The sequence below is a fragment of the Sitophilus oryzae genome, unplaced genomic scaffold (genome assembly GCF_002938485.1).
Source record: "Sitophilus oryzae breed Bouriz unplaced genomic scaffold, Soryzae_2.0 scaffold_173_pilon_pilon, whole genome shotgun sequence".
Taxonomy (NCBI): Eukaryota; Metazoa; Arthropoda; class Insecta; order Coleoptera; family Curculionidae; genus Sitophilus; species Sitophilus oryzae.
The window spans coordinates 1,012,703-1,026,016 of NW_022146435.1; the positions used below are offsets into that span (position 1 = coordinate 1,012,703).

Genomic DNA, 13,314 nt, shown 5'->3' on the forward strand with positions numbered 1-13,314 from the left:
GCTAACTTCATAAGAGACTCATATATTATATTATGATCTAGGGATCTATCGTTATTTCTTCTGATGCGTCTTTTTTTCTTATTGAGCATGATCATCATTTGCACCAAACCAAACCAACTCAACTCATTGAGTTTAACTACTACCTGAATATTAACGTCAATATTTATTAATTTTTTTTTTGGCATGAGAAATTTGATTTTGATGTCAATACGACTCCTATTTGTTTACGTAAAAAAGGTCTCTGGGTAAAAATCGCTACGCGTAATGGTTCTCGAGATATTTAGAATCGAAATTATCAATTCATTCATAAATTAAACATGTCGACTAAATAGTTGTTAGACTGAAATCATAAATTTGAAATGTTTTTGTGCCAAAAGTTCAACAGAAACTGTTTTATCACTATTTTTTCGCAGAAAAAAATATGATTGATTTAAAAAAAAATTCCCAAATTTATCATTTCAGTCAAATAACTATCTACTCAACATCAACATGCTTATTTTTTGTCAATAAAGACATGTATTGACTATTTCCATTGTAAATATCTTGAGAACGGTTGCTCGTAGCGATTTTTACCAAGAGACATTTTTTACGTAAAAAGTCTCGGAAATGTATATTTTTTTACTTAGTAGGTTAGTAGTTTTATACAGGTACGGACGAAAAGTTATTACACTTCAAAACAGTTAACCACCAATCCAATTTTCATCCAAATATTGACGTTACTTCAGAAATTATTTGGAAAAAATCGAAATAAAAATGAAACTTCTACATCCTGTATCTCCGAAACTAGGCATGTAGAACATGGTAAGCGTGTTAGAACGTACATTTATACGAAGTTTTTTACTTATTTTTATCTGCAGAATATGCTGCCGAAGTTTCCGGAATACAGTTCGGACCACCCTGTATATTTTATTATGGTAAACATACAACAAGTTAAGTTAATGGTTAAAAATTGTTCTATATTAGGTTACAGGTTAAATAAAAATTAAGGCATTTGTTGTGTATCTACCGGGTGCTGCATCGTCGGACGGATATAGGAAATCCCATGTAAATTTTAATGGGGCCAATTATTGGCTTCGCTAATTATTTTAGAGAATAATTCTATTTAGGTTTATTGAAGAGCACTAAAACCCACATTCAGAAGAATAACTTTAGATATTTTTGATTAGCTCGTTTACGAGTTATCGCCGATTTCTTTTAAATATTTCTCCTTTCTTATGGCCCTGTATTTACTTATGAGCACCAGTCAAGGTAAAAGATAACTGTCAAATGAAGTTGTCATTTCAGAAATTTACCTATTTAGTGCTTTATTATTATTGAAAACTCATTCCTACATCGGAAATCTTAAAAATGTATTTATAAATACAAATTAATATGAATTAAAGTAAAATAAAGTAATTAATTACAAGGTTAATTATAGTATTATTACAATATTCAATAACTTATTAATTTAGCTACTATTAAATAATTGTTAAGCGGTCCATACATTATCAAACAATTTGCGCAACAAAGCTATGCGCAACGCTGCCTTGCACAACTGATTCAGCAGTCCATACACTTATCAAACAAGTTGCGCAACAAAGCAATGCGCAACGTTCCGTTGCACAACTGCCTCACCCATGCACGAACTTTAGGATTTAAGATGTTCAAATATTCCTCCATCGACTGCTAGACAATAACCCAGGCGATCATAAAATTCTCTTCTTACATTCGCTAGTTGGTAAACTGAAATTCTATTGCATTGGGCAGAAATAGCATTTTTTAACTCGTCTAGATTTGGGTATTTTTTATCCTTGTATATCCTGTTTTTTAAATGGCCCCAGAGAAAGAAATCATTTGGCGAAATATCAGGAGACCTTGCTGGCCAATTTACTGTATGATTTAGGCCAATAACGTTTCCGTTAAAACTATTGTCTAAATATTCCCGAACAGCCAGGGTACTATGTGCGGGGTGGCCATCCATTTGGTACCAAACTTCCTGATTTTCCCTAGCGGCATCATGTAAAGCAGGTAAAATATGATTTTCGAGTAGTTCCAAATAATATTCTGCATTTAAATTTCGCGTAAGAAATAATGGCCCGATAATATTGTGTCCAAATATCCCTGCCCAAACATTTACTTTCTGTGGATATTGCGTCCTTGTTTCGACAAACCTGTGTTGGTTTTCTTTGTTCCAATATCGATTATTTTGAACATTGGGTTCATTATTTAAGGTAAACGTGCATTCGTCAGTGAAACATATGTTTTTTAAAAATTCCCTATCCGTGTTTGCTCTTTCCATCATATCAAAACAAAACGCCTGCCGCCGTATTTCGTCCCCATCTCGTAGCTCTTGGTGCTTTTAATATTTGAAGGAATAGTATTTATGTCGTTTCAAAATTCGAAACGCTGTAGTGTGATCTATTCCTATTTCATCCTCAAGTTTCCTTGTGCTGATCTTTCCATCGTTCTCTTCCACGCACAATAAAACTAAAGTTATTCTTTTGAATGTGGGTTTTAGTACCAAACCAAACTAAACCTAAATAGAATTATTAGGGTACCCTTTGGCGTCAAATCTCTGGATATTCCTTGCGATTGTAGATTTTCCAGGTATCGGTCTATTCGCATACAGAGCAGCAAACATGTCCGACACCTTTTGATAACTATTTCCTTGATAATACCATTTAATCATCAATACTTTTTCTTCGGTAGTGTAATTCATGGCTAATATTTTCGATGTAGGTATGAGTTTTTAATAATAATAATAAAGCACTAAATAGATAAACTTCTGAAATGACAACTTCATTTGACAGTTATCTTTTACCTTGACTGGTGCTCATAAGTAAATGCAGGGCCTTAAGAAAGGAGAAATATTTAAAAAGAAATCGGCGATAACTCGTAAATGGGTTAATCAAAAATATCTAAAGTTATTCTTTTGAATGTGGGTTTTAGTACCAAACCAAACTAAACCTAAATAGAATTATTCTCTAAAATAATTAGGGGAGCCAATAATTGACCACATTAAAATTTACATTGGATTTCCTATGTCCCGCTCGACGATGCAACACCCGGTATATTTCATCCTGAAAACTCTGAATATGCATAGATCGCAGAAGCACCCCTCCGAAAATATTTCCAGTGGCTCTCATGTACTAATTTATCAAGAAGACTTGAGGGAATTGACTGCTGTCTGAAAATATAGTTCTAATCTCTTGGGGTGGACTCGTGTTAGATGAGATAAAAGTTATTTCAGCCGGACAGGCAGATATTGTATTGACAGGCGATAAACTCATATGGTCACTTTGGAGACCGTCTATAAATATTCTAATCATTAGATATCAGAAGAAATGTCATATTTATAGCTATAAAATATTAAAGCTATTTTTTCTAAAATGGCACTATAATAATTATTATCTATACAGGGTGTTTCAAAAAACATGTGCAATTTTTCGTGGGGCGATTCCTCACGTAAAAATAAGATTTATTTTTCATATCAACATAGGTCCAATTCTGTTTTGTTCCATAGCTACAGGGTGTTAAAGTCTTAATATTCTTTCGATTTATTATAAATTTCTTCCAAGTACTTTCAGTGTTTCGAATGAAATTTTGAGGGTAAAAGTTACTATAAATGGGACATATTTTAAAGCTAAAAAAGTGTCGACATATTCACCAGGGACGTGCGTATGGATTATAACAGGAATATTTTTCTAAAAAAGCAGGTACGCAACTGACTTTTTCAGTTAGCGAAATAGTGTAAGCAGATTAATGCCGATTAAAAGTTGTCTCTTGATATTTTGTCATTTTCGGCCTCCTTGATGAGATAAACGCAATATTATTAATTTGCTTAGATCCAAGTCTAATAGCAGCCTTTAAAAAATTTAATATCATTGACTTATGAAAGTTTTAAATAAGTACTCATTGATTCCTCATTAAAAAATATGAAAAAAGTTCCTGTAAACATGGGTATGGAAATTCATAATTTTAGAGTTAGAGTTATGTTAAAACTTTTGAAATTAGGTTTTTTGTAATTATCTTAAATACCATTATTTTTTTAGCCGACCATACCAACGATAACTCAAAAACTGCTAAACCGATTTTAACCAAATTTGGTACAAAAATACTGTGGCACCCGAGAATCTGGCCATTAGTTTTTGGTGGGGGTGCTGAGTTGGTAAGGGGGTATGGGAGGGGGTTAAAAATTTTAAAAAACCGTAACTCCAAAATTACAGTAGCTAGCGAAACGCGGTTTTCAATTGAAGATTAAGCATAATATTTGCAACAAAATTTGTAATAATATCAAAATCAGTCAAAGTCGCAGTTTTTGAGATAATTGAAACTAAAAGAACTGCCTACCAACTTTTTATTAACATATTTTAGTATGGGCGGCTGTAGGATACGTGCCTCCTGGCGCCAATTTTTTTATTTGAAATTGCTGTAGGTTGGACTAATAGTAATAATAACTAATAGTAATAATATTTAATAATAAATTACTGAGTATGAATGAGTAAAAATTACTTTTTGTGACTCGTCACAAAAAGTATAATTTTTACTCCTAATAAAACAATATATTATTTAAAAAACTATAAAACTGATATTTTGTAAAAAAAAATTAAGTTATAATAATACCAGCTAAAATTCTCTTTTTGAACAGTTGGTAACTCTGTAGATTCTCTCTTCAGTCTGCTTTTTTGGGTCATCCGGTACGTTATCTACTTTATCAGTTCTAGTAACAGCTAACAAAATATTTACTACAATGATGATATTTACTCTATTATTAATGTTTGCCAAAAATTTAAGTCTGAACTAAAAATAGATACAATTAAGAGCTATAAAACAAAATAAAAATTAAAGAGCAATGCAAGACAAAAGCAAATTATTTATTTCTTTGTGCTAAAATATTAAAACGTACACATAAAGTATATCTGAGAAACAATTTAGCAAGAAGATATTCAACAATGTACCACAGAATATTAAAATAAAAATGATTCACAACTGAATATGTATAATTGAGTTAAAGCAAAAAGTGTAAACAAAACGTTTTATAAATAATTTAGTTTATGGTTCAGCTCGTTTAGAAGGCTATACCGTTAATAAAACTTGATTTTTCTGTATACCATCAGACACATACCATCAGACACACTACTGTATACCACACTGTACACTCATACTCATAGTAACTTTTACACTCCAAATTTCATTCGAATTACTAAAAGTGGTAGAATAAAAAATTCGAATCGCTAAAAGCACTTATATTTTAATAAATCGAAAAAAAAATGAAGATTTTAACCTCCTGTAGCTATGAAAGAAAGCGGAATCGGACTCATGTTGATATGAAAAATAAATATTAGTTTTACGTGAGGAATCTCCCCACGAGGCATGGCACATGTTTTTTGAAATACCCTGTATAGGCCACCTGTATAGGCCATCAATAAAATCTGGTTTATTCCTACGTGATTTATTTACAAATGGGTCAATGTTTTCTATTAGTATACGTTCCTTTTCAAACAAATGAATTACCATTATTCTGAAGGCGTATCTGAAGTCTGAATTGAAAGAATTCAACGGCATTTAAAATTATTAATTCCCAAAAATTCTCCAACAGAATAGTTGTATAATTACCAACTTGATTAAGAAACAATTACTAAATGGTGTTTTAATTATTGTTCAAGAGTATGGCCAAAAAATGGTATCTAGTAATATTTGAACTGGCAGTCAATGTCATTTTTTATTTTATACATTTGTAAAATATTAATATTTAATTTAGGTGAAGTTTCGAAACACAAATCTATTTTCAAAAAATAATTTTATTGAGTTTTTGATATTTACATAATAATTTTTGATAAATTTTCATGTAATTTTTAATAAATAATCTACAGATATCGCCATGACTGGATACTATCGATTGTCTTTGTAATGGCTATTGATGAAATTGTATATGGATATGGATATTAATATATTTAAATATGTATACAGTGTCCGGCAATAGTGCGTCGGGCATCTGTAGCTCCTAGAATAAAAAACTTGAGAATTTTGTTTAATTGCAAACCTAAAGTATGTACCAGGATGTATTTCAGGAAAATATTTTAACTTCTATAGGGTGGCTCAAAAAGTGTGAGTGGACCTGGATGATTTTTTTTAAATGAAACACCCTGTATATTATTGCATTTTTGGCTTCCTTTCCGATCACTTTACATAACTCTAAGATATATAAAAGTAAGAATAGACCATCTAAAGTAAATACCTAATATAGTTTTGATTTCAGAACAGTTCTTGTATTTTTAATAATTTTTTTAAGAAGGGCTGAAAAATATATATTTTGGATTTATTTTTTAATATCTCTGAAACTATCGAAATATATTTATTTATATCTTAGGTGTATGTAAAGTGATCTGAAAGGAATCCAAAAATGCAATAATATACAGGGTGTTCCATTTAAAAAAAAATCATCCAGGTCCACTCACAGTTTTTTGAGCCACCCTATAGAAGTTAAAATATTTTCCTGAAATACATCCTGGTACATACTTTAGGTAATAACTAAAACAAAATTCTCAAGTATTTTATTCTATGAGCTACAGATGCCCGACGCACTATTGTCGGAGTATAAAAAATCGTTTTTATTCAGTGACGACCTGTATAATATTGTTTTTGAAGTTAACAATAAAGTTTTAAAGGAAGTAATGCCAAACAATAATTGTTCAATATAGCAAAATGAAAAATAAAAATTTTCATAAGATAAATATTGTTACTTTTATATTTCGTTTACATTAAATTCTCAAAATACTATTTATTTAAATATTTTCTATGCAGAACCTCCGTATGAAGACTTGGAGGAGTCTTGCAGCAAAACGAAACCCAAGACCAAGACTGGACTATATGCTAGAGACCAAGAAGATCAAGAGTACTTATTAGACTGCAAAACCAAGACCGAGATCAGGACCAAAGGAGTCTTGATCTTTGAATTGCTCATCATTAGCAAGGAGCAAAAAGATGGTCTCATTGTTACTGTTTCCAAATACTCAAAAAATTGCCAGTTTGTTAAAAACATCAGATTTAAGAAAACCAATTTTAAAAATTAATAAAATGTGTATTAAGGTGCACCAAAAAATATATTTTTTTTTCAAAAAATATAAATATATTTCATAAATTATATGTATCTCTGTAATCATAAAACTTCAATCTATTTCCGTATTGTAACGGAATTTTAAATTATGTCTTTATTTTCGAGAAAATTTAGTCCAAACATAAGGAATACTTTGTTGATGTCTGACCATCAAAATCTTAAAATAAAGAAGTTGTCTAAAAATGTGCTACAATACGGATATAGTATAATACTTTATCTTTAATATCCTTCTTCATTTGTGTAAAAATACCTAGCCAGTTTTACATAAAATGTTAAATCTTTGGTTAAATGCCGAACGTTTATTTTGCTACTTTTTCGGAGTAGTGAAATGGACTCTTAAAAGCTCAAACTCTTTACCCGATTTTTTTTTCAATATCGGGAACGATATTGAAATTATATATATGTATTTTCACTGTAATTAAAATAAAAAAAATATTATTTTTTTGGTGCACCCTAAATTGTATATGTTAGTAAAAATAGTCTACTGTATTATCAATGAAAGTCAATATTATTGAATATGTTTTTATTCGATTAATATCAAAATATCATTAGTTTTGTTAAACGTAAATTTACAATATTAAATTAACACGTTTATATTGATACTTCGAACCATAGAGTAAAAAATAACTATTTTGATCAGTTACAAATATAAAATATTTGTAAAATTAGAGCGCAATATTCTCAAAAAATATCTTTAGGGATTGACGCGTAATTTCTTCAAAAATATATAAATAAAATCTATATAATATTCTGATTTTTAGACAACTATAATAAAATTGCGCTCAAACTTAGCTTAAGTAATTACAGAAACTTTCTATTTAACTAATTTTAAAATATTTATATACAAAATTCTGAGATAAAATTTAAACTACCTGTTGAATACGATATTTATGCCATCAACATTATTTAAATGAAATCTACATACCATGTGAAATACATCCTAAACCAAGTAAATAAACTAATAACGCGCACTTAGATTCCATGACATCGAAGTGAAAATCCAATGTTGTGACCGCGTAAAACAAGAAATACCAGACGCACTACAAGGCTATACGATCATTTTCGAGAATTCTTGTCGCGACTGACGTACGTATTATCTCTACAAGTCGAAGGCAAACTGAAATTTGAAATTGCCGAGCTCCCAGCGCCGGACGTCTGAATCGATGACGTTTTCATAGTAATTTCCATGAAACGTAAGAATCACGGGCAGGGATGGTGGATATTAGTCATAAATCAATCAATTTCGTGATGAATTTTGATTGTTTAGATTTTTATTTTGTCTAGGTTTGTTATCTGCCGATAATAGGTGGCACAGCTTGTTTAGTACCTACCAGCGCACAGTGCTTCGAACATATGGCTCTAGAGGACAAAAATCCAAAACTTCTCTTTTATTGTAAGCAATTTATTCAAACTAGGTTTATTTGACACAAATGATGAGTACTCTCATTGTACTAAATGATGATGTTCTTAGTCCCACGTTTATGAAAAAAAATCTTATAAATAATAATAATGTTGGAGCTGTGTTCCATCTAAGCACATATTAAGTTATAGTATGAAAACGGTGTAAGTATTAAATAAATTCCTGTGATAAAAAAGAATTGAAATAACATTAGAACATGATTCCTACAATATAAGCCTAATATAAGATAAAAATGTTATCCTTTAATGAAAAAGAAACATTAATGTTATATTTAATTAAAAAAAAACTTAAGATACTATAAATTTACTTTAGGACAACAAAATGCATAGATCGTAACTACTCTGATTCAGGAGAATCACTGCTGACAGAATCTTCCAAATTTATAGTATCCAAATCACAGGTAGATGAAGTATCCTCACATATAAGATATTTCTGTACATCATTTTCTAATATGTTACTTTTTCGCGTTGTTACTGTTCATTTTGTCGGTATGAGGTGTTCGGATGTTAATAGTTACCTCTTTAATAAACCATATCCATATATTATTTTATTATATTAATAAATTGAAAGATGGACACTTTTTTTATGCGACGTTTCGCTCCAACATAGTGGACTTTTTCAGGCACAAGTGGTGTCTCATTTGCCTGGAAGGTTCATCAGTTCATCCAAATCTAATAAGAACATATTTTTTGAAATACAAATAATTTTGAGTTCTTGTCCTTATGATCAAGCCAAGTATTAGCCAGATCGGCATTGCTTATCAATTTTACTCCATCTGGAAAAGTATTATAAAATAAAGTTCGTCGCAAGCAGACGCAGGTGAACTATACAAAAATTAAAAGTGGCTATGCATATGGCAACAAAAATATTCAATAAATACGATATGTCTTGATATGTTTTTTTAAATGCCTTTTTGAAGTTTGAAAACGTAAAATTTTTATACCCATTTAAGAATCATCTTAAAAAATAAATAAAAACTAAACAATCACGAACTTGTTTAGAAATAAATTTAAAGTACATACCTTGTTTAACAATATCCATAGTGGCTTTCAATTAAGTACGTACCCGTTTAACTCCATAATAATACAGAACTACTATGAATGTTATTCTTTTCACTGATGAGATAATGATCGCAAAATTTATTTTTAGTGAAAATATTTGCTAACAAAAACGCTGTTTATGAAAAATAATACAGGATGGTTGAACATTGCTATAAGTATAAAATTATATATTCAGATATTAGTAAATTTTAACTTATTTTTTTATTTTTGTCCATGGGACGAAGCACTGTGCAGCAGGTCATCAAAATACATCACAAAATCGTAACATGAACATTTGCGTACCTACTCAGGGATGCAATTTTAGAAGGGGTAAAGGGAGTATAATGCTTTCCCTCCCCCAAGCAATATCTTTCAGCATTATTTATTTTTAAATTTAAATCTAGTATTTTATTTAAACACTGTCCCTACCCTTCCCAGATTCAATCTCTAGATGCGCCATTATACCTACAAGATGTTTACAATAATATAAAAAAATATCTGGTATAGGTACGCAGATTTCCATTAAATGATCGTAAGTAGATAAGTTGGTTATGAATAGGCTGTGTGAATAGAACAGTGGCTCAAATTTGTTTGTTGCTTAACACTAATGTTGAAGCTGTGCAAATTGTTCTGTAAAATTAGTGCAAAATGTGTGTAAATATTATTTATTTTCTCAGTTCAAAATTTTCTTTATTAAAATCACTACCGTTTGTGTTTTTGTGAATGCGCCTATGCGACCTACGGATGTAATTATCAAAATATGTTTTCTTTTTTTTATAAAAAAGTTGATGAAGACAAATTTCTTTGTTGCTCTTGATTGATAACTGGAATCCAAATTTTCTTAATCAAAAAATTGCACTTAGAGATACATGCACAAAACATTCACACATTGTTTCAAAGTTCAACACTTTTTACTACAAAGGCCTAACAGCTGACGTGTGACGTTGTCGGCAGACATCGTCTGAAGCCCGAACTATATAGATAAAACACAGGATATGAACTTTGATTGAAGTGATTTTTTATGAATAGACAATATTTCGTTCTTAAGGCGCATTCTCAAGGCGCATTCTCACGACGTCGCGTCGTCTACTTGGCAAGTATTTTTTATTGGTATATAGGGTCTAGCGGGAATGCGGCGTAGTTGCTATAATAAATAACTCAGAAATTCTGTCTAGTGCTCGACGCACCATGTATACCCTGTATACCAATTACAAATGTTTGTCAAATACACTAGTCGTGAGAACGCGCCATAATGGAGAATGTAGAATGTTTAGGAGGGGACTTGATGAGTTATAACGAGTAATAACTCATCATACAGTCTCTATTACAAAAAAAAACATAAATGTTACTTAAATCTACGCAAGTATTAGTTGTACAAAAGGCGACTTATTGCTGTGGTAGCAATCTCTTCCAGGCAACCTTTGGGTGAGAGAGAAATCGAAATAGTGATATTATATAAGAATACAAAAAAAAACAATAAAACAATTTTATTTATTTATTATTAATTAGTAAAAGAAATTGATAGGTTGCAGTCACAGAAATTGACAGTTATTTGGCCATCACATTGCAAGTCTTTTGTTAGATCACAGTTTATGGAAAGAAGTGATAAATTATTTAGTCGATGGTTCGACATTGTTGTCCTATATTTATTTTCTACATAGGACATCTTGGAGAAGGAGCGTTTTGCTTCACAGCTAGTGATTGGCAATGATAAAAAAATCTTTAAAATGGTATAGCAGTGAGGGAACACGTCAATAAGTTTATTTTCATACATGAGCATAAAAATGTCACTGCAAGAGGTGTAAGACTCTGGCTTAGATTGGAGTCAGTACGATTTTAATTGAATGCACTCATTCACTAAATGCTCGTCTACGTCATCCGGATAGTAATCAATAATATGACGTGCAATTTCCAAATCTATGTTTTCGATATTTTTGTCTTGCAAATCCATGAAAAATTTGAATTTTTTGCTATATTTGTCTCATAGACTTGGCTCCTTTTATTTAAATCCATAATCAGCTTATCCAACGTAACGTTTAACGCGTCTCTTTTAAATCTTTCTTCTTTCTGCGCCATATACTGAGAATTCACCTGTAGACTTATCTGAAAATTTTGGAATAATGCGTCTCTTGTTTACGTCATTGTAGTCTATCCCCACACTAGTACTTAATTTTTTAGCTTTTTCGTCGTATTCCTGTAACATTTGATCTGATTGATGTCGTATGTTGCTCACAAAGTCTTTTAAAGAAACAATTAACTTGTTGCCTTCACAAATGTCTAAACCAGGGCTCTGTATTTTTTTATTAACTAAATGAAGTCTCTCCAAAACTTCTTCCCAAAAGATAATCAAAATTGCAGTCTCGAGTTTCGCCATTTTATTGAATAAATTTCGTGCCTCTTTCCGGAAATCAACTTTCTCAACCTCATTTTCGCTGAAACTTGCGAAAATTTTCATAATGTAATCATAATTAATTTTTAAGGCTTTGACAGCATCATAGTAGCAAGACCAGCTGGTCTGGCTTAAACTTTTTAACGTGAATTTTAATTTTATTTCACGATTCAACAGTTCCCCTATGGGTCTGTTGTTTTTGTGGGTCTGGGGCCCCCTTGTAACCTCAGCCCCTGACTGCAGCCCAAACAGCCCTTAGGTAGATCCGGCCCTGGGCGTAGTTCCAATAAAGGCGCATTCTCACGACTCGTCTACTTGGCAAGTATTTTTTATTGGCATACATCAGACGTACCAAAATTCATGGCACGAAAGGTCGTCGTCTCGGCGCACTCAGTGATAAGGTGTTCTGGTGTTTCCCCATTTTCCCCACAGAATCTGCATTCGCCGTTGTTTCTCAGCTTCAGCCTACTGAGGTGCTCGTTGAGTAGACAGTGTCCTGTTAGAAACTCCGTGACAATCCGAAGATTGTTGTTACTTAAATCAAGGAAAACCTTTGATTTTTCTCGGTCGTTTTCTCGGAATGTCTTAGACCGTTAGAGGACACCCATTCCAAGTTACGGATGGAGTCTTCCAGATTCTTCAGTTCCGCTTTTAGTTGGTTCCCGTTTGGAAAACAGAACGGTTCTGGTCCAGTTAGTGGAGTGTTCGCTCCTTTCCTAGCTAGATCATTTGTTTTTTCATTGCCTGCTATCCCTTGGTGAGCAGGCACCCAGAGTAGGAGGACTTTATTTTCTTTGCCTAATTTGTTGAGCTTCTCTAGGCATCTTTTGATTCTCGATGCATTATGTATACCCTGTCTACCAATTACAAATGTTTGTCAAGTACACGAATCGTGAGAATGCGCCATTAAATATATAATAATGTGCTTCGTATACAGGGTGCTACAAATTCGAGGTACGAGCATTGGTATCTCAGAAACCGTAATAGATACAGTACTTCTGCTGAATCTGTGTCTATGAAAGGAATGCGGTCAAAAAACATTTAAATAAACAGCAATATATTTTATACGTCGATTTGATGAGTGCGTCATCGCAAATCGCTCCGCCCACTCATTTTATTGGCTACTTGCAAATTTGTCGAATTTTTATTGATGAGACGCGTCGTCTATTTTTTTTACGAAAAACATCGAGAGAATATCGTTTCACCTCTCACGGATACCCCGTAGCTACAGAACGGACAGACGTACTGTACGAAGATGGTTAAATTGGGGCAAAGTTGCGCCTTGGGGTATTCACTAAGATGCCATCAAAAAAGTTAAAAATTTCAAGGTTTGCTGAGTTTTTTGGGAAAAACGGATTTTTTTGAAAAT

General features: G+C 31.9%; 1 protein-coding gene across 3 annotated transcripts in view; it reads right to left on the reverse strand.

Moving 5' to 3' along the window:
- LOC115881768 (vascular endothelial growth factor receptor 1) overlaps positions 1-8,247 on the reverse strand; it is a 104,305-nt gene extending 96,058 nt beyond the window's left edge. Inside the window, exon 1 of one of the 3 annotated variants that reach the window (XM_030899401.1) lies at positions 8,022-8,247. In XM_030899401.1, coding sequence (XP_030755261.1) covers positions 8,022-8,079 — 58 coding nt within the window. In that variant the 5' untranslated portion in view covers positions 8,080-8,247. The remainder of the gene's footprint in view (positions 1-8,021) is intronic. The other 2 variants (XM_030899399.1, XM_030899400.1) reach the window with 2 other exon arrangements.
- Between the last annotated feature and the right edge of the window lie 5,067 nt (positions 8,248-13,314).